This window comes from Enoplosus armatus, chromosome 19 (assembly GCF_043641665.1).
Source record: "Enoplosus armatus isolate fEnoArm2 chromosome 19, fEnoArm2.hap1, whole genome shotgun sequence".
NCBI lineage: Eukaryota > Metazoa > Chordata > Actinopteri > Centrarchiformes > Enoplosidae > Enoplosus > Enoplosus armatus.
The window spans coordinates 16,368,764-16,393,129 of record NC_092198.1 but is presented as its reverse complement, the minus strand read 5'-3'; the positions used below and the strand labels follow the sequence as shown (position 1 = coordinate 16,393,129).

General features: G+C 41.8%; 3 protein-coding genes across 4 annotated transcripts; 2 read left to right on the top strand and 1 right to left on the bottom strand.

Moving 5' to 3' along the window:
* Positions 1 to 551: 551 nt before the first annotated feature.
* riox1 (ribosomal oxygenase 1) lies at positions 552 to 6,086 on the top strand. The gene is made up of 15 exons (XM_070926077.1): positions 552 to 638; positions 848 to 994; positions 1,150 to 1,292; positions 1,543 to 1,642; positions 2,003 to 2,116; positions 2,472 to 2,578; positions 2,664 to 2,771; positions 3,105 to 3,139; positions 3,406 to 3,584; positions 4,452 to 4,556; positions 4,751 to 4,892; positions 5,031 to 5,151; positions 5,321 to 5,420; positions 5,508 to 5,594; positions 5,856 to 6,086. The coding sequence occupies exons 1-15, from the start codon at positions 552 to 554 to the stop codon at positions 5,913 to 5,915; spliced, it is 1,635 nt and encodes a 544-aa protein (XP_070782178.1). The 3' UTR covers positions 5,916 to 6,086.
* A 73-nt stretch (positions 6,087 to 6,159) lies between these two features.
* LOC139302003 (NADH dehydrogenase [ubiquinone] 1 beta subcomplex subunit 1) lies at positions 6,160 to 8,014 on the bottom strand. 2 transcript variants are annotated; one of them, XM_070925549.1, is made up of 3 exons: positions 7,933 to 8,014; positions 6,797 to 6,941; positions 6,160 to 6,327 (listed from the first exon to the last, which is right to left on the bottom strand). In XM_070925549.1, the coding sequence occupies exons 2-3, from the start codon at positions 6,934 to 6,936 to the stop codon at positions 6,291 to 6,293; spliced, it is 177 nt and encodes a 58-aa protein (XP_070781650.1). In that variant the 5' UTR covers positions 6,937 to 6,941; positions 7,933 to 8,014; the 3' UTR covers positions 6,160 to 6,290. The 2 variants fall into 2 exon arrangements, with proteins under 2 accessions (XP_070781650.1, XP_070781651.1); XM_070925550.1 differs by lacking the exon at positions 7,933 to 8,014 and having other exon boundaries at positions 6,797 to 6,948.
* Positions 8,015 to 8,230: 216 nt separating this feature from the next.
* Positions 8,231 to 16,049, top strand: cpsf2 (cleavage and polyadenylation specific factor 2). The gene is made up of 15 exons (XM_070925548.1): positions 8,231 to 8,359; positions 8,703 to 8,869; positions 8,960 to 9,119; positions 9,209 to 9,314; positions 9,405 to 9,534; positions 9,625 to 9,740; positions 10,007 to 10,194; positions 10,414 to 10,704; positions 10,898 to 10,998; positions 11,350 to 11,553; positions 11,659 to 11,811; positions 12,040 to 12,262; positions 12,586 to 12,900; positions 13,842 to 13,976; positions 15,553 to 16,049. The coding sequence occupies exons 2-15, from the start codon at positions 8,721 to 8,723 to the stop codon at positions 15,643 to 15,645; spliced, it is 2,364 nt and encodes a 787-aa protein (XP_070781649.1). The 5' UTR covers positions 8,231 to 8,359; positions 8,703 to 8,720; the 3' UTR covers positions 15,646 to 16,049.
* The last annotated feature ends 8,317 nt before the right edge of the window (positions 16,050 to 24,366 follow it).

Below are 24,366 nucleotides of genomic sequence, written 5' to 3'. Positions count from 1 at the left end.
GGTAAACATTTTTTAGAAGAAAATATATAATATATAGTAATAGTAATAATAGTAATATTCGTTGAAGACTTCTATCTCTTCATGATATTTTTGGTTGTTTATTTGTTTCATTTTTGCTTGCTTCTGTTATGTGTTCAGTGCTGTATTAGAAAACATTTCTTTGCCTTAATGTTTATAGAGTGGATAGTTCGGGAAAAAAAGTGATAGACCACTGTCTTGCTCTTGAAAAACATGTATGATTAAGGGAAAACACTCTATTGGCTGATGTCTTAATGTATGTAAATATTTTCTTCTTCTCTTTTTACTTGTGTACACCCTGCTGTGTCTTGGTGTGAGTGTTTTTTTATATTTTGATAAATGGAATAAATGCATTTGTTTAGAAAAAAAGAGTTCAGGAGGTCCTTTTAGCTCCTTTCAGTCCTACTGGGCTGTAACTAGCACAAGTCTATAGGTGGCAGTAGTGAGTCCATTAGAGAGGCAAATGTACACAAATAGCCCAAGAAGAAAAGGCTCCAGCAGTCGTCGCAGGGTGATGACATCCCTACTGGAAAATGGAGAGAAAACACATGTCAGCTTTTGCTTTGTATCAAACGTTTTCAACAGACGTGCCTCCTGCTGCTAAGAAGCCCTCCCTGCAGGTAAACATTATTAAGATAATGTGGTAGATGTTGGTTTAATGCTCTGCTCTGTGATGGACGCGTCTGTCACACCTGCAGGAGGAACTGTGCTGTAACTAGCAAAGTCCCCCTGATAGCCAGCCAAACCATGTTACCTGCTCTTCATTTCTCCAGACTAACTTTGTTGCTTAACCGTGTTTAGCTTCATGTTAGCCTGTCTCATGTTCTAGGTAGCAGAGAAGAAGAAGAAGAAGAAAAAGGAGAATGGGGCTAATAAGGTCAACACAGTTAAAGCTCATTTGAAACCTGAAAGGAAGAAAATGCGAAAGAAGCTCCTGAAGGCTGCAAGGGAGGAGAGCCTCAAGGAAGTTACAGAAGTAAGTGTGTACCCGCTGCAACATCCACATCCATGAAAAGTTATGATCTGTTAATCTGCATGTCAACATTGTTTTTACCCCGAAAATATTAACAATATCAGTAGCATTATTATTTCTTTTGACCCTAAAATGATGATACTATTCTACAAATGCAGGAGGAGGAGGAGTGTGTAAATGGAGACGGGGAAGATCTCGACGGTTTACTGGCCGACCTGGCAAAAGTCAGCAACAGCAGGGAGAGAGCGAGCAAGCTGTTCCAGTGGCTCATCAACCCTATTCCTGCCAAGTCCTTCTTCAGGTACAGATGAGTGTGTTGGCAGTGTTTCTGACTGTCTGTAAATGTGCATGTAGTGCATAGACTCTGAACTTCATATCCATCCCAAATAAACGTAAATATAAAAAGGTTAATTCTGTAGCCTGCAGCATAGTAAACACTGGAGTCGCACAATGTATTAAATTAATGAAACTTTGCAAAATAATATACCTTGTACAAGGTGTCACGTTTTTCTTGGTGCATTCACGAGTTAATATTTTTCCTCTTTCTAAAGGGAAACATGGGAAAAGAAACCCATTCTTGTTCAACGTAAGAATCCAGATTACTACAAGGGACTGTTCTCCACAGCGGAGTTTGATCGCATATTAAGAAAGGTAACAATCTGAAACATTACCCAGACACTCATCAATCCTTAATTAATAAACTGATTTTGCTGAATGGTTCACATTAACACACACATTGACTCCAATCGCACAGACTAAAAATGATCCAGGGCAGTTCCGTTAAGTTTGTTCTCATTTTTTTTTTATTTCTATAAAAAAAAAGAAGCATAAAGGGAAGTATATTACTGTTTTTAATGTGAAAATGAGCTGCCTCATTTTTGTTGTATATTACGTTATGGCTAATAGCTATGTGCCCAGATTTGCTGTTTGTCCTGTTCCCTGTTCTTCGATAAATCACTGAAGACAAAGATCTGTCACACTGAACGACATGTCTGCGTTGTTGGATTTAAGGAGGATGTTCGGTATGGAGTGAACCTGGATGTCACGAGCTACACTAATGGCACGAGGGAGACGCACAATCCTCCAGGGAGAGCTCTGCCGTTCACTGTGTGGGACTTCTATGCGGTGAGGCCACACTGATGCAAGCAGCAGATTTGTAGACAGTATGTGATTATTTCTAATGCAACATTACTGCGTTTCTGCACTTTTATAGTCCTGATTACATTCCTTATAATTGGGCCCTTTGCAGCGAGTTAGCTCCTCCGGCTTTCTCTGTGGGGGTCATTAAAGTTTCTTCTCACTTTCAAATTTTCCAGGTTATGTATGTTTATGTATTAAGCAATATATTAATTTGAATATTTTCTGTGCTGCAAGCTAGAAGCTAGTCATTTTGTGTTATGTGCATTAACCATTTCAGTGCACCATCTGCACAGCGCACTCATTGCAGATTAGTAATCATCACTGTGGCTCCATTTCCCAGAGTGGCTGCTCCCTCCGCATGCTGAATCCCCAGGCTTTCTCCTCCACAGTGTGGGGCGTGCTGTCCATCCTTCAAGAGCAGTTCGGCAGCATGGCAGGAGCCAACGTGTGAGTATTACAGCTATTGTCCTGGAAACCTTTTTTTTGGATGCTATTGATTACTATTAAATGTGTGTTTTTCCTTTTTAACCAGATACCTGACGCCACCTGGAACTCAAGGCTTTGCTCCACATTATGACGACATTGAGGCGTTTGTGGTTCAGCTGGAGGGGAAGAAACACTGGAGAGTGTACAGCCCAAGGTGAGACACAGTGAGGAACCTTTCGAAAGAGAAGTTCAATTCACACCAACTTTGTTTTTAAAACTAAACAAAACTTCCTTTTTTTATTTATTTTTTAACCTGTAGAATTTTTTTCTAGCAAGGCAATGAGGGTTTTGAGGGAAAAGCTGCCTAACAGATGCAGGATAAAGCATGTCACAGATGCACCAGTGTGCTTTTTATGCACTATATTTACCATATGAGGCTCATGATACACTAAACAATGTTTTCCAAGTAGTTTGATATGAAATTAGTAAATGAGAAGGAAGGAAACACACTGTGAAGCTGTTTTTTTTCTTTTTTACTTTTTCTTAGGACAGAAGATGAGGTCTTGCCTGTGTTTTCAAGTCGTGAGTAAAAAGAGTTTTATTTTTCAGGATCTTCTCATTTGTCTCTATGTGGTTGGAAACAGGATTTATAGATAACTGTATTTTCTACGTTATTGGCTTTACACACATCTGCACAGAGAAAGGATGTTCATTGCACGATTGAAGGACTTGCTAATATTGCTAATACTTAAGCGGTGTCCTACCTTGATCTCTTCAGAGCTGATATAAACCGTAAAGATCGGCTGTGGTCATTTGTCAGACGTGACCGCTTTGCGTTTCCTCTCCAGCAAACTTCGATCAGGCAGACATTGGGAAGCCGATCCTGGAAGTGGTGCTAGAAGCCGGGGACCTCCTCTACTTTCCCCGAGGATTCATCCATCAGGGCGACTGCCTCCCAAATGCTCACTCCCTCCACATCACCATCTCCTCCCACCAGAAGAACAGCTGGGGGGATCTGCTACACAAGGTAATACACTCTGATCAGAAACCTACATGGTTCACAAAAGGCAGCATCAGGGCGTGGGTACAGTCAGTTTTTACATCAAACATTTATCGATTAAGCATTACAGGTATAGTGGAGTTACAAGTGGCATTTTCCCTTATGATACATTTGCTGATCTAAACACATTCAGTCACATTCAGTCCTTAGGCGCATAGAAAATTATGCTTTTTTATTATGCGTTTTTTTTAGGAATGCAGAAGAAGAAGAACTAAGTTCTTCTTGTTGAGCTGTGGTAACACACATGGTTTAAAAATAAAAACAAACATTAAGATTATATGTTTTAGTGCCACTCCCACTGTGTTACTGTTTGGTAATCTGCAGATTGTGCAATGCAAAAACGCCACAGCAATGAGTGCTCTCTCCAGCAAAGACAAAATCCAAAATATAAGAGCCCCGTGGATTATCATTTAAATTCCAGTTTAAAGATAATAATAAAAACATTCTAGACATTTAAGGCAACTTTTCTTTTAAAGGCTCAGATCAGAAAGCTAAGAGCTGAACAAAGGGCAGCTTTAGGGCACGGGTGAAAGAGCATTTTCTGTTTTGATTCTGTTCTTGTTTATTAATCTACAGCCACATTATGGAAGTACATTTTTGCAGGAAATGATGCATGTTATGTTTGCAGCTGCAGAAGTTTGTTCTCGATAAACGGAAGAATAAGTAGTTGGTCTGAGGAGTGAAAGATAGTTGGAATCATTTTTGGTGTTCAACACTGTCTTTCTCAGTCTCAGGACTTTCTAGGAGGAAGTTTAGACACTCTTCAAACAGTTGACCAGGTTTTTACATTATGTTTTTAAGCTCTTTCCACTTTCTCACTGCCCTCTTTTTCAGGTGGTTCCCGCAGCATTGGAAATAGCAATCGAGGAGGATGCGGAGTTTAGACAGGGCTTACCTCTTGACTACCTCACATACATGGGAGTACAGAACTCTGACAAGGTAACTGATCAGTTATTTTGTATTTACTCGTCACTTCCTGTCACCATCACCATCCTTGGCTTTTCACCAATTACCCACCAATTACCCACCAATTACCCACTAATGACCCAAGTCGTGTCTGTGTCTGTGTCTGTGTCTGTGTCTGTGTCTGTGTGTGTGTGTGTGTGTGTGTGTGTGTGTGTGTGTGTGTGTAGGATGACCCACGCAGAACAAAGTTCTTTTCACGAATTGAGAGTCTGATGAAGAAGCTAGCAACTTATTCCCCGGTGGATGCTGCCGTGGATCACAAAGCCAGAGACTTCCTCCACGACTGCCTGCCTCCCATGCTCACTCCAGGTATATGATGGATACATCAGTTTTGGGAATTGACTCTCTTTCACTTAATTCAAAAGAAAATTGTACCATTGCATGAAAGTGTTAATGCTTTAAAAATGTGCATAATGCTTCCGAAATATTTCATGCCGTCTCCCACAGAGGAATTGGCCAGCAGTGTGAGAGGAGCACCTGCTAGGTGGGAGCGTGGGCAAGTGAAGGATGTAGGCGCACACATCACTACACAGACCAGAGTCAGAGTGCTGCGTGCTGGATGTGCCAGGTAATACAACTTTTTATTGCATTTCACAGCAGGCAGGTTTAGAATCGTCGGCTCCAACTGTGGAGTGTAGCATCTTTGACTGATCCATTAAAGCAGAAATGTTTTTTAAATGTTAATGGCAAAATGTACGTCTTTCAAGTGATTTACCTCGTGAGCTTTCTCTTCCCAGGTTATGCAGTGATGGAGAAGCTGTTCATCTTTACTACACAACAGACAACTCCAGAGTGTACCACAAAGAGGAGCTCAAGAGTTTTGAAATACAAGCAGAGGTAGATTGGTGATCAGTGAAAATCTCATGCCTCGTATATGGTGTCTTAATGATGTTGTCACCGTATTTATGCTTGTTTTTCTTTCAGCACACAGATGCCATTGAGTTTCTGATCCATTCATATCCCAAATTTGTGACAGTTGGAAGTTTCCCGTGTGATTCTGCAGAGGACAGGGTATGTTGTTTTAAGTGTCTACGATCTGTGCTGAGATGTGATACTACTGTACATCCTGTTTATGGCCGTGTTGTGGTCAGAGAGGAAGGGGTCTTGCATTTGTCAATTTATGCAAGTCTTTTGGTAACAGGGATATCGTTCCCACCCCTTTCTCTAATATCTACGGACCTATTAAAACACATCCCATTTTACATAGATGTTTGTTTTTGTGAAATTAGTGGTTTTAGTTGTCCCTCATGTGGTTCTCTCTTTCCCCCCCAGATCACTTTGGCTGAGCTGCTTTTTGAGAGGGGGATTATCCACACTGCAGAACCTCTGTAGTGGCCACAGAGTCTTCAGTCATCTGACCACATGAATAGATTCAAATTGAGTTAGTGAAAAATAAGATCTTCTAATGCAAAACAATTCTTGTCCCAGGTAGTCTTCTTTAGTTGTGATACAATGGTCATGCTGAATAACCCATTTATGAATTTGCTTTGTGTTCAGCATCAAATAAACAAGTTTTTTTAAAAACTAAATGGTGTCTTGTGTTATGCAACCAAAATCACCAACAAGTACCAACTGATTTGGATGAGAAAGGGCATTTTTATTATTGGTTGATACAACTCAAAAACAGATACAGGAGCCTTCTTAAATATTCAGACCCATCAGTCATTCACACCACAGATGACAGGACACATTCCAGGTAGGGGTAGTTTACTTCCAGGTCACCTCCTCACCAGGCTTCAGCTCCCTGAAGAGAACAGAAGTCAGGAAGTTGCATAAGCTTACACCCTGAGTGACATTGGCATTACATGACCTTTTAAGTCAGGCATGTTTTTGAAATGCTTACTATCACAATCAAATACAAAAATAACTAATTGTACTCACACAGTTCTGTTCTGGCTTAGATATGGCAAATGGACAAGGTAAAATACAAAACCAGAGCTTTTTGGTAGAGCACTGAAATGGATGCCATCTCATAGATGTTTGGTTGGGTTTACCAAAGTAGAGTAACTATTGACTAGTTGAGTGTTACACCTGCAATTCTGTGTTTTCTCTTTATCACTAAGCATTCTGCTGACTTAAATACATAGTAATTAGTTCAAAGGAAAATCATCATCACCTGACTTTGAAATAAATAGCAACTTAATTCACTGATAACCCAAGGGGACCTGTTCTACTTTAGACATTGGTGGAATTTTTTTATTTTTTATTCTTACCTGCTGAACAGAACACTTTTGTTCCTAAAAGCTGTCAGCTTCTGGTCCTGCTGTTTGTCAAGGTACCATCCAATCACAAAGCCCATGGGCACCAATATGTTCACCCAATGCTCACGGGCAAGTGCTAAAAAGTTGACCATGGTTCCTACAGAAGAAAGACACATTGTTACATGAGCTCTGTGGCACTGATTTTATACTGATACATTTGCAGTTAGATGGAGTGATGCTGTCTTAAAGTTCCAATTTCCCACAAGCTTCAAACTGACATAATCATCACATCTTATTTTTATTCTTATTCTTATTTTACCTTTTATATTCTACTTATTTGTTATCAAAACAATAGCACCTTCAGACCACAGCAAATTCCTTGTAATGTATGTTACTTGGCAATAAACAGTTTCTGGTTTTGATTCTGATTTTGATTCTGACAGCTCACCCCAAATCGTGCTTCTCTGCAGTGCAGATCTGGTAATCTCAGTCTATTACTACACCAGTTGTGCAACATTTGCATAGGAAGGAATACTGGATATTTATATATATGACTTCCAGAAAACTAGTGTGACACTAAGGTTACTGCATAATAATAAATAAGCTGATTGGACGTGTTTCTTATTGGGAATTGATACACAACTAAAACTATATATGACAAATCATAACTGATGGCAGTTCTTTTTTCAGCCTTTGGACAAGCTTATTTGTGAGCACACCAACTGGACTACGCTGACAGGCAAGGCCATTTCATCGTTGCTAACGTTTGCCAGGCTAATTGGTATTAATTAGCCTTTTTAAAAAATAGCGAGTGTAACACAATGATTATTTCAAACTATACATGCGGTAGTTGTCATCTCCCATTTGCACTGTGCGTTACATTACAGCTACCCACATAATAGATCTGAAATGCCAAAAATATATCTTGCTTGCAGACTGTTTTTTTAACACCAACTAAGCTAACGTAATTGCACCACAGCCAGCAGCTACTGGCTAGCTAGCATTAGAAACAGTGTGAGGTTTTGGTTGAGAATGGTTTCTCACTTAAAACAATAAGTTGTGTTAGTTGTGTTTAGCACAGTAAACACGTTTGAGTACGATGACTCAAACAATACAGAGATACGACGTTGGAATATCTAAAATATTACCTTCTGTTTACACAAGCCGTGGCCTTCAGCTCTTCATTCACCAGGCAGAGGACATTGGACTCTACCAACTGTGCAACCAGGACAGTGTTACTTGAACAATAAAAACACTATTATTACCATATGGCCTTTATGGTTGGCCATTATATCACTTTCAATCAATTTTAATTGACAATATTAAAGCACATTTGTTAAAATATTATACAATAAAATGAGCATTCGGTCATTTTTCATATTAGTTTGAATTAACACCGCCATAGTTGGTACGTTCTTTTGCCCTTTCACACATGACGCAGCAGCTAACATGTCTGCTAGTCAAGTGTGTATTCAACAACGCTAGCCAAAATGTCTTAATGTTGGAATTATAGAAAATCCACAAATCTGTTTTCTCTTCCAACGGGAGAAAAATTATATCATCTCATATTTAATGGTATGCTGCACGTTCCTTTGTCGATCCAAGTCACTTAGCTTACACCCACAAGCTGAAATATAGCTAGCATGCTAAATAGACAGACTTTGCCGGGTAATTTGTTCACGTTATTTCTTTGCGAACTACCTGTGGCTAGCAAGCGAACCGTTTACCTTTAATTTACTTACCGATCGAACCGTGTTTTGTTGGTTTTCTTTGTAGAATTGAATGAGTGCCTTTGTGCTTAGTTATAAGCGAAGTCATTAAGAGCCGCACCGCTTAACATAGGGGATATTGTTTTGTTTATTCGGACGGTTGTGTTGTGGCCAGCTTTACCTAACCAATGCTAACCTTGTACTTTCAGCGTGAAAACTGAAGAAAAATGACGTCTATTATCAAGCTGACAGCCGTGTCAGGGGTTCAGGAGGAGTCGGCTCTCTGTTACCTGCTGCAGGTGGATGAATTTCGCTTCCTCCTGGACTGTGGCTGGGATGAGAACTTCTCAATGGACATCATTGATGCTATGAAACGGTAATTATGGTATCCATCTTCTGATCACATCTGTTTCCCACCCTGTTCTGTGAATTAAAACGAGTATGAGATGTATATTTTCCCCTGCAGACATGTTCATCAAATCGATGCTGTGCTCCTCTCCCACCCTGACCCCATACACCTGGGAGCCCTGCCTTATGCAGTGGGGAAACTGGGTCTAAACTGTACTATCTATGCTACAATTCCTGTCTACAAGATGGGTCAGATGTTCATGTATGATCTATATCAGGTAAGAAGGTGGTGTTGCATGTTACTTATTAGTTGAGCTTGATTGCATGATTACCATGGCTTTCTTAATCATTTCCTGTTTCCACTTAGTCTCGAAACAACAGTGAAGATTTCACACTGTTCACCCTTGACGATGTGGACTGTGCTTTTGATAAAATCCAGCAGCTGAAATACTCTCAGATTGTCAATCTGAAAGGTGAGTTAGTTGCAAATCCTTACATGTCAGGAGTCACCCCTGTTTATGTATCGCAACCAAGTGTTTTATATCTTTCTGTTTACCTGACAGGGAAAGGGCATGGTCTTTCCATCACTCCTCTTCCAGCTGGTCACATGATTGGAGGCACTATTTGGAAAATTGTGAAGGACGGGGAGGAGGAGATTATTTATGCTGTGGACTTCAACCACAAGAGAGAGATGTGAGCACAGACAAAGCATTCATATGAAATGCTCAGGTTTTTAGTTTGACTGTTGGTTCATGCTCTTTTTTTACTCTATTTGTCTTCTAGCCACCTCAACGGCTGCACGTTGGAGAGCATTAGTCGTCCTTCCTTACTTATCACAGACTCCTTCAATGCTACATATGTACAACCACGTCGCAAACAAAGAGATGAGATGCTCCTTAGTAAGTAATTCCCACAACACTCCATAGTAATAAACATTTAAGATATATTGCAATCATTTTATAACATGTTCCAGTGATCAAACAAATGAACTGTGTAATCGTGCTTTCTGTTTCAACATCAAAATTGAAATTCAAAGAAACAAATTGTGAAAAATAACAGGATAATGTGTGGTGTTCCTTGCATCTCTAACTTTTAGCACTTCTATTGAACAAGAATTAAAATGCTGTTTATTTTCATTAATATTCTTGTATATTTTTTCTCACAGCCAACGTAATGGAGACCCTTCGTGGTGACGGTAATGTCCTTATTGCCGTGGATACAGCTGGGCGTGTGTTGGAGCTGGCTCAGCTCCTGGACCAGATTTGGAGGACAAAGGATGCTGGGCTGGGAGCTTACCCACTAGCTCTCCTGAACAATGTCAGCTATAATGTGGTGGAGTTCTCCAAGTCCCAGGTATCAGTCAAGGATTTTTTCCTGTTCCTTACTTGTATATTCACCATAATACTTCTTCAGATTTTAGGATCACAATCACTTTATCTGCCAAATACAATACATGTACACAATAATATTAATGTATCTTGATAGCATTGGTGCAGAGTCACTGCAGCAAATGATAATATCACTGTATATATAAAATAGCTTTTCACCAGTCAATCTACTTTCTTTCTGTAGGTGGAGTGGATGAGCGACAAGCTCATGAGGTGTTTTGAAGATAAGAGAAACAACCCCTTCCAGTTCCGTCACTTGACCCTGTGTCACAGTCTGGTGGACTTGGCCCGGGTGCCCAGCCCCAAGGTGGTGCTTTGCAGCCAGCCAGACCTGGAGTCTGGCTTTTCCAGAGAACTCTTCATCCAATGGTGTCAAGACGCCAAAAACTCAGTCATCCTGACCTACCGCACTACACCTGGAACCCTGGCCCGCTACCTCATCGACAACCCCGGAGAGAAGATGCTGGATCTGGAGGTGAGACCAGCAGTCACGATGCTGATTCACTATGACAGATGGTTTTGATTTATCTCTTCATGCAGCATTTGCCCCACGGGAGGCTCCTGTCTCGGCTCCTGTCTCTCACATTCAGACCCAGCTGAGGAAACGACAAAATGTGTCATTCTATCATTTGCACCACATCCATCTCTCACTCTTCTCATTATGACAGGTGAGGAAAAGAGTGAAGCTCGAAGGCAAGGACCTGGAAGAATACCTTGAAAAGGATAAAGTGAAGAAAGAAGCAGCTAAAAAGCTTGAACAAGCAAAAGAGTAAGTCCCAGTAAAAATAGACACGGGTCAACTGGGTGCTTGGGGGTTAGATGTCTCTTTTTGATGATGCTTTATCCTTGTTGGTGAAACAAAACAAATTTGATTCGTATAATTTTACAGTCTGCTGACTGCTAAAACAGCGAATTATGTAAAAAGCCAACAGAAATGCAAATGGATGTCTAGATTGCAAATCTAAAACGGGCTATTTAAATGGAAATCTGTAAATGGGAGATTAGTCATGACACTTTAAAACAACATTTATACTCTGCAACTGAACAAAAATCTGTTATCTGTCCTTGGGAAAATGAAACCCGAATGTACACATTTAATGTTTATTTCATGTACTTGTAGGGTGGATGTCGACTCCAGTGACGAGAGTGATATGGACGATGATCTGGATCAGCCAGCGGCAGTGAAAACTAAACACCACGACCTGATGATGAAGGCCGAGGGGAGCCGCAAAGGCAGTTTCTTCAAACAAGCCAAAAAGTCTTATCCAATGTTCCCCACACATGAAGAGAGAATCAAATGGGACGAGTACGGAGAAATCATCAGGTAGTACAAAAGTACATGTGAACATCAGATGACAGAAAGATGGATGCAGAGAAACCACACTGATCTGTATCTGCTGTCATTAATAAACTATTATGGTTCTTTCAGGCTGGAAGAGTTTCTGGTTCCTGAACTGCAAGCCACAGAGGAGGAGAAAAGCAAACTGGAATCAGGGTTGACCAACGGTGATGAGCCCATGGACCAGGATCTCTCTGTTGTTCCCACCAAATGCATCTCCAGTGTAGAAAATCTGGAAATTAGGTCAGTGATCCTTTTAAAGCTGTCTGCCTCCGTAACAGGAGCTCCCTTTATAAACTGCCACTAACTGTTTGAATGTAAGGCTAAGTGTTGCTGGAAAAAGGTTGTGTCTACTCAGCAAAGCTCCTGCATAAAATACAAGTCTATCAAGAAATCTTGTCCGCGCTGATATTAAACAGTGTTTGACAAATCAGCGGTATTAAAAAGCTTCACGCTGTCTTCCTTCTTCAGAGCGAGGGTAACGTACATAGATTACGAAGGTCGCTCTGATGGCGACTCCATCAAGAAGATTATTAATCAGATGAAGCCCAGACAGCTGGTGATCGTCCGCGGGCCGCCAGAAGCCAGTCTCGACCTGGCCGAATCCTGCAAGGCTTTCAGCAAGGACATCAAAGTTTACACACCCAAACTGCAGGAGACCATAGATGCCACCAGTGAAACACACATCTACCAGGTCAGCTTCAGTAAAGGCCTGCATGGTTTATTTTTTACTAGAGTGAATTTGGTTGCCTCTTTTTATTGGATACACAGAATTAAGTTGATCAATTTATCCCTGAAATGTGTTTTATGGATTCTTAAATCTTAAATATTCAGCCATGAAATGGTAAAACCTGATGAATCTGTCTTTGTCAGGTCATTTTTCACATTTTACAACCCCTTGGCAATTGAGCCAAGAAGTGAACTGCTACATGGTTGATTTCTTTAGCAATGACCTTGTCTAAAGCATGAAAGCAACATTCCATGACAGGCCACCGTATTTATCTTCTCATGGTAAAGGTGCGGTTGAAAGACTCCTTGGTGAGCTCTCTGCAGTTCTGCAAGGCCAAAGACACAGAGCTGGCCTGGATCGACGGCGTGCTGGACATGCGTGTGGTGAAGGTGGACACGGGCGTGATGCTGGAGGAGGGTGTGAAAGAGGAGGCCGAGGACGGCGAGCTGGCCATGGACATCGCCCCCGATCTTGGCATCGACCACAACGCCGCGGCGGTGGCAGCACAGTGCGCCATGAAGAACCTGTTCGGGGAGGACGAGAAGGAGCAGTCTGATGAGAGCGATGTCATTCCCACGCTGGAGCCACTGCCTCCACACGAGGTGAGGCTGTCCAGCGAAGTTGATGCAGTGATATATCTTTATTTCTGAATATGAGTTTAGGGTTTGGGTAAATGTGAAAATTAAATTGCCAGTGAGCTTAAAGATTTTCGCCACCCTTCTTGAAATAATAATTTTTGTCTGACATGTTTTTTCCACTGAAAAATATAATTACCTCGTAATTTTTTTTTGAAGACTCTTAAAATTACATCTACTCCATCTCCCCAATTATATTGGAAAATCCAGAATCTATGAATATATTCATTTCAAGAGTTTAAGTGCTGGTCACAAGATGTCTCCCACTTCCCTGGGAAGCATTTTCTGAGTGTATGCATGCTAAAGGCTTCAAGTTTCCACTTCACACTCATGTAAGTCGTATAGTGGATAGTGACTGGCTTCCTTCATGCTCGTACGAAGCACGCCTAAAACTCAGATTTAAGGTGAGCACAGAGAAACCTTCCCCCTTCAGCCTTTTAGTGTCAAACTCCACACATCCATCATTCTGCACAGTGGAGGTCAAACATCCAAATGAAACAACAATAAACCAAACGCATTTGTGAGTGGAGAGAGGACTTTTGAATACTCACTTTTTACTCGCTCAACAAGTTTTACATTTTGTTATTTAGTTGTTAGATAGTCCTCATGTCATGGTTGATATTTTATTAAAGGCAATAGTGTCATATCAGTGACGTGTCCCATCTCTGACTGATTGGGTCAAAAAGTGGGAAGAAGCCTAAACAAGACTTCTTAGACTTCATGTTGTCAGGGAAGAGGTCGGGAGACAGTTTGCCTGAGGCGAGTCGCAGAGTTTCTCCCTGAACAGATAGCCGTGGGTGATTGAGAAGGGATTGTAATGCGATTCTGCTAGTATGTGTCCACAAGGGCATGCAAGCAATTCAGACAGCCCTCAGTCTGACCGGCACTCTCTTCCATTCTCCCTCCAGATTCCAGGGCATCAGTCGGTGTTCATCAACGAGCCTCGCCTGTCTGACTTCAAGCAGGTCCTGCTGAGAGAGGGCATCCAGGCCGAGTTTGTGGGAGGAGTGCTGGTCTGCAACAACATGGTGGCCGTCCGCAGGGTGAGTGTCCTTCCCACTGGCTCAGCGAGCGCGCTATCCATCAGCTCCCTGCAACGCTAGTCACCACTAGCCCTCAACAGGGAGAGTGGCCAGCACAGAAGACATATGGCACATATGTTTTTTTTCCATATTTAGGTCTCTGTGCAAAGCAGTTGCGTAGTTGAAATATGCAGAATTAAAGGACCTGTACAAAACACTTGTCCAGACAAGGTACCTACAACAACAAGGTACTTAACTTTTGGATGGATGGATTTTATTTATGGATTTTCAGATGCAAGAAAAATAAAACAACAAATCCAAAGGATAACATGTTAAGTTACACTCATTTCCAACATGGTCCCAGGCCTTTGAAGGCCTTTGGTTCATTACAAGAAATGCATCCTTTCACATCTCCTGTCTGCAGCCTTGAGAAACTTCTGTTCTACCCTTCAAAGCCCTAGAAACAACTTGCAGAGAAAAATGTATCACTGCAACAAATAGGCACAGCACAAATACATTTCCAATGACATTTGTATTTATTGCCTTAGATTCTGTAGACTGAGTCATCACAAGTAGCGATGCACAGCTGAAAATTGTCCCCATAAGGCATACTAATACTGTGACACATTCAGCTTCTCCCTTTGTTTGATGATGGATTGTGCATCCTGAGCAGTCGGCGCCGTTCAGTGCAGTGGGAAAGTTGTTTCAGATGCCATAAGAAATACAGCAGCTTAGTCTGAAGTCTAGAGAAACACCGGCAGAGGCAATAGGCTGTAGATGCTGTATATCAACGTCTCTTTATATGTGGTATTGGCAGTACACCAAAATCAAATTGTTAGCATTGCAGTTAAGTGGTGTTGTTTACAATGAAATACACTGCAGTTACCATAGTTTGATGACAAAGTCAGATCATTTAAACAAAATATGTTTAAAAATATTTTTATTGGCCGGAATTTCACAAAACCTATCAAGTTAATAGTGTTTTATTTCTATATTTAGCTGAAAATTACAAAAACAACTGTGGTTGTTGATAATTTAGAGGTTACGGTTTATTTACTCACACTATAAACTAAAATACCAGTGTTTAACACAAAGTGGAACGTTAAACACAATAAAAAATATCTAATGCAGCCTGCAGAAGTAGGATAAAAAACCCCAGAGGCATATGAAAACATCTCCTCTCAGAAGAAACACACAAAAAAAAAGAATCACAGGCAGAACTTAAGAACTAAAATAAAAGGAAAAGTAGAAGTGAACCAGGATACCAACAACAAAATGCATAATTGACAAGAACTTAAAATAGACGCAACCCAGAAAGTGAAATCAAAGAGAACTGAGACTGAGGAGTGTGTGCTTGTGTGCTTCTGTGTGTGCTATTTAAATAGGCAAACTTTTTTTCCCCTTCATTAGACATTTAAATCCCAAGTCTGAGAACATCTGTGGGAATGAACTGGGAACATACTTATTTTAGAGGTCAGCAGTGTGCCGTACAGGGCTTGTACAACAGGTTTAAAGGTGAAACCGTGTCGTACAAAGTGTTAATGAATGTTCTGTGAGGACCCACATGACCTGTTCATCGTTTGTGCTCTTTGTCCAGACGGAGGCCGGACGCATTGGCCTGGAAGGCTGCCTGTGTGACGACTACTACAAGATCCGGGAGCTGCTGTATCAGCAGTACGCTGTGGTATAGCAGCAGCAGCAGCAGCAGCAGCAGCAGGAGGAGGAGGACACACCGCAGAAGAACACACCACGGCAATACAGAGACAATCCTTTACGAGGACTTTACCCAGAGGAGAAGAGTGTACCACACTCTGCCTTGTGGGCGGCTCCAGCTGTTCCACAGCAAACCTTGTTGTACATTTTCCCTTTTTTATAGTTCTTTTTTCTAGGTAACCTTTTTTTCCTTTTATTGTTAGTTTACCTCCACAAAGTGAGAGGCAGATGTTTTCCCCCGGACTGACCTCTCTGTGTGAACACACTCTACAATGCTGAGGTTCTCCTCCCACTGTACAGTAACATCCTAATGCACTGGATGGACTAAAGGATGCTTCCCCCCTCCGATTCTGTCATTAAAAATTGTCTTTTCCAAATATGCATCACTGGTAAAGTTTTGTCTCAGATGTTAGGGCTGGGTATTGAACCGCAATACTTGTCCTGACCAAAATGTGACGAAAGCATCAAGTATCAAAAATTGGCATCAAATTCTTAATCTCTTTCCAAAATCACCCCCCTCTTCACTCATTCAGCGCTCCCTATATGATAGACAGTTTACTCTGTAGTGAGCAGTAAATTGAGATATTGGACACTTATGAGTCATCGTCATTTTGCGTCATCATTGACAGGTGTAATGTCACACAACTGTCATTTTTCCATTCATCTTTAAAGTAGTGTACATGCCACAGACCTTACTTTTTTGTTCCACTGTTGGAATTTTAGAGGTCACTATATAGTGGATATATTTCACACTCAAATGAAATGGTACAGGATAGACATATTGCACTCTATAGTAAAGCCTTCGTCTTATTTATGTATTCTTTGGTCATATATTTCCAGGTTAATTGGAAGTTAAGTTCTTGTATGGCAGCTTGTGCTAAGACAACATTAATACAGTTTATTATTGCAGTTTCGTAAAGCTGGGGGCCTTGCGGTCGAAATCAAAGCGGCAGAGGTCAGGGTACCCTGAGTTTTAGCTCCTAGTGTCGGTCAAGTTCCAAAAAAAGCTGGATCCTGCACTTCCCAAAATGCAATTTGATAGCATATTTCATTTATCCTTCATTCAACCTTCCCTGTCTGATAAATGTCCAGACCTCCAAAACAAAATTGATGTCTCAAGCCCAAACAGATACATACAGATGACATCATCAGAGTAATTTTCTCAAAATTGAAAATCTCCTCCAGAGCGACTGGAGGCAGCTGTTTAAATAGTACTCATCATTGTGTGTAAAATAGCTGGAAGTCCCCTTAAACGTTGATGCATTTGGCGTTTGGCGCATGTTGTTAAATGAAAGAAAGTTAAAGGCAGAATGAGTAGGATTTGTCAGTCGCGCTTTGTATTGTAAACCCATTCAAAGTTGGACCCTCCTCTTCAGCTCGTAGCTTCCTCCTGGATGTGTTTATTTATAGAGTCCCGCCCTCACACTCTGCGCCGTTACTGGCTGGGGGCAGCACACCCACAGCCCAAAGGTTGACGGCCTGAAACATCCCAAACAAAAAATAGAGCGGGATTATTGTTGTATGAGTCTATACGTTGTTTTTTAAAGGAAAATCCTTACTCTGCCTTTAATATTCCTCGCACTGAAGTGAAAAGTATAATTTTGGCAGCAGAACATTTCAATCATCATACCCAGCCCTATCCATATTAGATGTGATGTGCTGTTTGTTTATCACAACGTAAGATTTACGGCCTACTAGGTCAACTGCAGTAACACCAGATGGAGACATTTTTCAAGCTGTATCTAACCGGCCCCTGAATACCTATATCAAATCTGCCCATGCTGCAGGACCATCTGTAATACAGAGGTGCGATGACATTGTCCCTGAAGTGATAACTGGGATTGAATATTATTCGGCCTGCCGTGTAGTGAGCTAGGATTACCGTTCGTCACTTTATATTTCAGGCAACTGTCTCCCGCAGCAAAAAAAAACTGTTTACCTCCCTGGCTGTTTGTGACGGGGTAAAAAAAATAATGAAACGGTTCAGCAGTTAGTTTTCTTATCTTTTTCAGGCACACATGGATATACAGCCTCACCTCCGCCGTGCTCCAGTGAGGTCTAACCGGTGTATTAGAAAGTTGGGTGATAAGAGGGAATGTTGCTGGCGTTGAGGATGGAGGGGGAGGCAGGGGTGTCATTGCTGGAGAGATGTGTCCACTGCAGCCGTGGTGGCACATTGACTCGGTTGATTACGTTTGCAGCGTTGTGTGAATCCCCGGGGCAGATCCTTAACACGGGCAGCTGTGGAATGCCACTTTTATGGATATACCAAAACAACCCACCTCCTCCTCCCCAGCCTCCCTGCATCCCCCACAACTCCTCTTCATCATCGCCAACTCTCCAACATCACATGTGCATCATAGGGAGTGGAGACTCCTCCTACACTGATAGCCTGTTAAGCAATCACAGGGGGGTTCACACATACGCACACACACACACACACACACACACACACACGCACACACACACACACAGTAGGGCAGTGAAAGCAAGCAGTGTTAGAGAGTGTGTGCATGTGGGTTGGGGGGGGGGGTGATCATGCACATGGTTGGAGGAGTTAGACTTGAGCACGGATGGCTGGCTGACGTGCAGGCCTGTTTTTATACAGTTGCATAACATACAGTTTTGCACTTTAGAAACATTAAAATTTAAATGCTCTTTTTTAATCCGTGGCTCACACACACACACACGCACACGCAAAAACTTTCATGTTCAAAAACGCACAAATGATGACTTTATTTTATTTATTTTTTTTCCCCTGAACCTCAGTAACCTGTGACAGACTAGAAGCTGAGTGAGAGATAGAGAGCCAGAGTGGAGATGAGGAGGAGAGAGAGGAGCTCTTCTGTGCCACAGAGCATGCCAGCCCTGCCCAGTCACTGCTTTTCATTTTGATAATTGACCGGGAACGCCAGAAATGTCCATCAGCTAATCCTCTTAGCTTTCATAATGCTGACTCTGTCACAGAAGCCGCTGTTTTAATGTAACGAGCAGCTAAGCCCAGAGCACAGGGCAGAGTCGCCCAGGGGCACTGAGGCCGCTCTGCCCCCTGGAGGCCAGCGAGAGATCTGCTCTCAACTCAACAAGTGCCCTGCCAATCTGTTAGATGATGTCAAATCAAAAATAAATCCATAACCTGGCTCCAGGGTGACCACCCCTCTGCCTTTCACACTGTGCTCGTCGGCACGAAGCTGTACTCGAACGGGAGCGTCTTGGTCGTGTGTGTCCATTCATCTGCGTGGATTGGAGGATGAATGAGTTTAATCCCTTTTGAATTCCCGGCCTACTCACTAAGCAGACCACTTAATGCCAATGACATCAATGTAATAATGTGAAAAGGGGACGGATTTCTATGAAACCTCACAATATTCAAACATAACATAAGGCACAAAAATCCCATGATATCCAGCTCTAAAAATGGAACTTGGTCTTGTCCCTCTGCCCAAATGGACATCACGTTGAGATTTCTGGAGCTTTATAACTGTTGTTTTACAAGCTTAAGCACAGGTTGTTAATGAATACAAAGCAGTCCTTTGACATAATGACAGTTGCTAGATATTTAAAAATGTGTAGAGTCATGCCTCCATGCTTTTGTAAACTGTACCATAGGTTACGCTTTTGACAAAAATGCAAAATAATGACATTGTAAGACAAAATGTTCCAGGATCTTGCAATATAACATATAACAAAATAACACTCAAATTAACAGAGAGAAATATTGATTCAGGAAAGCAATGTTGCAGAAAGCTTAAAGAATTGGTTTGACATTTTGGAAATGATGCATATTTGATTTCGCTTGCACGTTGGGAAAACATTCTTGCCAGCCTCTTAGTACTTCCAGCCTGTTACTCTTGTAATTTCGAGTCTGCGATATCTGCCACTTGGTAACTACCGAAGTGTCAACAAACTGTGTGGTTGCAAAGCCACCATTGTTGGCAGTTACATCTAAATAAAATAGAATATTGATACTGATACAAATGCTTCAGCTAACTTAAAGGAAGCTTTACACTCCAAATAACAAAAGTTGCTCATTTAGGTTATTTATTGGTGTGGCTACAAAGCTCGCAGTAGTCAAAGTCAGTTGTCTTTTGAACAATATTTAGAGCCAGTCGTTTTTTTATTCTTTTTGAATACTTTTGAATACGTTGAAACTGTTCGTTCCCCCTCCTGTTTTCAGTCTTTTAATTTTCTCCCCCCTCTTGCTTTCCCCATTTTACACATCATAATTCCCCTCTGGGCTGTCGCTTGCTTTTCCCTCCATCTCTTCCCTAATTCCTGCCTCTGTGGGTAATCCCTATGTGCCAGCATCTTCCTGTAGTAACGGCCCTCCAGTAAAGGAAACACTTTTGCCCACCCTCTCTTTAAGACGCACATTAAAAGGCCGTGTTGAGCAGGAATCCTGAATTACACCATTACGGAGGTGATCCTCTTATGCAACCTGCTCTTCACACCCGTCCACAAAGCGGGAATGCTCACGAGCACAAATCCACAAAGGCTCTTGCTGCCAGATTATCCACAGTCCACAATACTGCAGCTGCCATTTTTCCTTTTTGATGAAACAATGTGTTTTGTTGGGTGCATTCATGGCTGGGGCTGATCCTGGCTGGCTCTCTGGCAGAGACATGCGGATGACTTAGCGATCATGTGTATGTGACTGGATATTTAGGACAGATCGCATGAGATTGTTTTGCTCGGCTTGTGTACAAACAGCACATTCTTCTCCTCTCCCAGAGCAAAACAAACCTGACCAGTTGGTTATCCGTAACTTGAGGCGATGCAGGCAATAGGGTCAGGAAACACGTTCTTGGATGAGAGCAGTATCAGCCTCGTAGGAAACTGCATTCAGGCTGACATGTGGTTCCAGCCAGTCAGCAGAATGCAACCTGGCTGGCCTGCTCTTTCCGTTCAGCGCATCAGAGGTAGCCAGCCTTATCTGATGTGACAGGGCCGACACCGCCTTGAGAGCTGTGAGGAGACCCTGCCGATGATTAATTCAAGCTCAGAAAACCTGATGAAGATTAGCTCCCTGTGTTTACCCCTGCAGACGTCTCTCCGAAACTCAGGATGCCTCTCTGGCATGACACAGGGCTGTGTAACAAAGCTGAATCATCTGCGGTGAGTGATGTTGATGTGAAAACGAGTGGAGGCCAGACCGAGGAGTGTGAATCCAGAGAAGTGACTCAGCAGCACTACGACTGTTTATCTCCGTGCAGTTCAGTTTAGATGGCAGCACTCCGAGTGGTGGCCTACAGACCTCGGTCAAACCTCGGATGTCCAGATTATTCTGCTTGCCTTAACTTGAAGCACAACATCAGTGATCATCGTAAATGTTCTTTTCTTCTATCTTAAATTTTCTACCCCTTAGGCCACTTGATGATGAGCTAGCTCCATTCACTGTTAAAAGCCATGAGATGAGATTCAAATATCAAGAAAAAGCGAGTAAGTGGACCTTTGAGTCAAGATTACTTATTCTTATTCTTATTCAATGGAGACTTGCAATTGACTCGCAATTAGCTTATGAAATTGTGACTTGACTTAATAAGACATGACTTGGGCTTGCCTTGACTGACTAGATGGCACTCCATCAATTAAGCATGGCACTTTCATTAAGTTAGGGGACTTCAAAATATAAATATCAAAATTGATGCAACAGATGCATTTCTCACTTTTTTTTTTTTTTTTTTACAATTTATAGACTAAACAATTAACCGAGTAATCGTGACAATAATCGTTAGTTGCAGCCCTAATCCTGACCTTTAGTCTCTAGTACGGACCAAACTCAAAAATGCTGGATCCTACAACTCAGTAAGCTGTTCCCTGCCTGGTAAATGCCCACTTCTTTCAAGCTCTACCCTCAAGTTAGTAACTCATGCATTCTGTTAAAAATTTGATGTCTCAAGCCTAACATAAATTACATCATCAGGCTTACTTTAAAAAGCTCCCTTCAGAGCCGCAGCAGAATTTATACAACTGTTTTCACAGGCTGAGCACTGCTCTTCATGACAAGTTAACTGATCTTCTTGTGTAGAATCGGTGGAGTGCTATTACTAAAACATTTCTGATAACTTCTCCATCAAACAGCACGTTCCACTCCTCGTGCCTGCCTGCTTATGAATAATAACACTATGACATTAACAACTCCCACTCATCCTCCTACTACACAGTGCCTATAACTTTTGTGTCCAGTATGGAGGTGTGCAGGGTGATGAAATCACACAGCAGGGAAATCTACTGGCTCACTGACTTTATTGCACACCCTGCCACCAGCCCCCCCCTCCCAGCTCCAAGTGAATGAAGTGAAAGACCTCACCCTCACTTGCCCTCTGTTTCAGAGTACTGCTGGCTGTATTAATACAGACTTTGTAGCCTGTGTCTGCAACTCTGATGCTATCTTCCCAGAATGAATGGGCTGCATGTTTCTGCTGACATAACCTCTGTGGTCAGTCTGAATGGGACTCTCCACTGTTCTTTGCAAGGGGAAAAGGTTGCTCTTTGCCTGCCTACCCTTCCTTTTCTTCTGCGCGGACAAAAGAATAATGAAGTTATTTATGTGCAGCTCATTACAAAAGGCTAAGTCTCTCTCAGATATAGCCAATCGTTTTCCTCTAGCCACTGTCCGTCGTTAGGCTGCAGAGAAACCTTCATCCAATTTCACACAGTCCTCGTGCTCGAATGAATAAAACCAATCCAAAAAAGTTGAGTTGGCCCAGGGGTTGAGGGTGATGTTCGCAGGAGGGAAGTGAGAAAAGTGAAAAATAAGGAAGCTTGGTAGAACTGTTGACAGAGTTACCAGAAGAATGAAAAGAAGTTGGGGGACAAGTCACACAAAAGCAAAATAATAATGTTGAGACATTTCATCAGACGTGTTGAAGAGACATTTTTTCTACGGTACCAAAGCATGTAAAGGTAAAGGGTTTCTGACACCATCTCAACAACAGCCTAACAAGAAAAGCTTAACAAAGGTAGCATATATTACATGGCCACTGCGTTGGGTTAATATACAGCACAAGTGTCTAACACATTTTATCTCCTACATGTAGCTACTGAATTAATACACCAAACATTCAAGTAAAGGCAGTCAGAAGCCAGCTACTGTACACCACCACTGGCACCTATCTGTTATGAAACTGAGTTTTCTCTCAGAGATGAAGAAATAAATCAGCAGGAATGATAATGACATAAATGATCAATGTGCACATAAATCTATATTTCATGTAGTTACAGTATAAAAAAAAGCCCCGTATGAATCATAATGTTCGGTACTGATGTTGGCTGTCCGGGGTTGACTGAGTTGCCTTATGTTGTCGACAGCTGTATGGATGAGTTTTCGTGTCCTGGAAGATGAAGAGAGCAGCACAGGAGATGGCCGCTGCCTCCAGAATACACAGATTAGACTCTCTGTTGCTCCTCTCTGCCCTGTTTACTCTTCACACCTGAGCGGGCATACAAATAAACCTGCAGTGCTGCCACAGAATGCTCAACACTCGTGATTAATATTTTATTTTTCCTGCAGCTGACTGAGGAGCTTATGCAAGGAGTAAAATCAGCAGGTCTCCAGAGATATTTCCTGTGCATGTAGACCAAGCTTGTACTGTACTATTAGTACCAGCCGTTGGCTAAAGTGGGCTCAGCATTAGTCGGCAGGTTGAGGGAGAAAAAAAGGGTTCAGAGCCGGGGATATTTCTCCTCCATCTGTTTACTTGCTTCAGATAATTGGTAAAAATATTAGTTACAATGCCAGCAGTGCATTAATGGACGGTGTCACACTTCCTTCTTTGGCTCAGTGTCACCTTGTCATCTCTATCCACCACAAACACACCTCAGCAGAATCAGCCCCACTTATACATGGGATATCCCAGCACTGTGTGGCCACTGTGCAAACACTGTGCAAACACTGCAAAAGGACATACTGTATTCCAGCTGCCCTTTTCTCCCTTTGTATCATATAAACACAGAGAATTTAAAGCTGTACTTTATTATGATGCTGTAGAACGACACATAGAAGCGTTTTCATTTGTCAGTGCCTCCAAAAACCATTACAAATCAAAAAATACATTAGTTGTATGATGTGACAAGGCTATAGGGTTATTGTTTGGTCAGTTTTGGGCACAAAAACAACTTGGTTAGTTAGGTTTAGAGACAGATCATGGTTTGCATTAAAATAATGACTTTGGTAAAGTTAGGGTTAAAAGAAGTTAAAAGAAACCCAACATTGATGATGACTGATGCTGTGGCTTGTCTTTGGAGGACAGGCTACTTTAGCAGCTGTTATGGAGCTTCTCGATCTTCATCAGCAGATGTAGTTTGCCCAGTTGAATTTCCATTTTTAATCCTTAAAGTAGGATTTAGTAACTTTTGTTGAATAGCAGCCCCTGTGGCCACAAGTGGCAATTACAGTATAATGTCATCAAATTTCCCTTCATTTCCCAAGATACTCATGAGTCACTTACTTTGAAGACATCATTATTAGGTATGGGAACCCCCCCCCCCCCCCCCCACACCTCATATGATAAAATGAAGAGCCATAAAGAGAGTAAATTTGACTCAGCAATGTCAGTTACACAGTGACGTTTATCTAAAATTTACCCCCATTAGCTAACATTAGCCACCAAAGTCCACTGGTGTATTGAAAAGTGCCTTTTACTTCTTATTTGTAATAGGATGATTGTGTTGTTTCTTCTATCAAAATGTATGTAAT

Bases quoted from the DNA above. Each gene is read 5' to 3' on its own strand.
- LOC139302003 (XM_070925549.1), bottom strand. From the start codon at position 6,936: ATGGTCAACTTTTTAGCACTTGCCCGTGAGCATTGGGTGAACATATTG. The intron at 6,328-6,796 runs GTAAGAATAAAA...TGTTCTCTTCAG, and splicing joins AAAAGTGTTCTGTTCAGCAG to GGAGCTGAAGCCTGGTGAGG.
- cpsf2 (XM_070925548.1), top strand. From the start codon at position 8,721: ATGACGTCTATTATCAAGCTGACAGCCGTGTCAGGGGTTCAGGAGGAG. The intron at 9,120-9,208 runs GTAAGAAGGTGG...GTTTCCACTTAG, and splicing joins TCATGTATGATCTATATCAG to TCTCGAAACAACAGTGAAGA. The intron at 12,263-12,585 runs GTCAGCTTCAGT...CTCATGGTAAAG, and splicing joins GTGAAACACACATCTACCAG to GTGCGGTTGAAAGACTCCTT.
- riox1 (XM_070926077.1), top strand. From the start codon at position 552: ATGGAGAGAAAACACATGTCAGCTTTTGCTTTGTATCAAACGTTTTCA. The intron at 5,152-5,320 runs GTAATACAACTT...TTCTCTTCCCAG, and splicing joins CTGCGTGCTGGATGTGCCAG to GTTATGCAGTGATGGAGAAG. The intron at 5,595-5,855 runs GTATGTTGTTTT...TTTCCCCCCCAG, and splicing joins GTGATTCTGCAGAGGACAGG to ATCACTTTGGCTGAGCTGCT.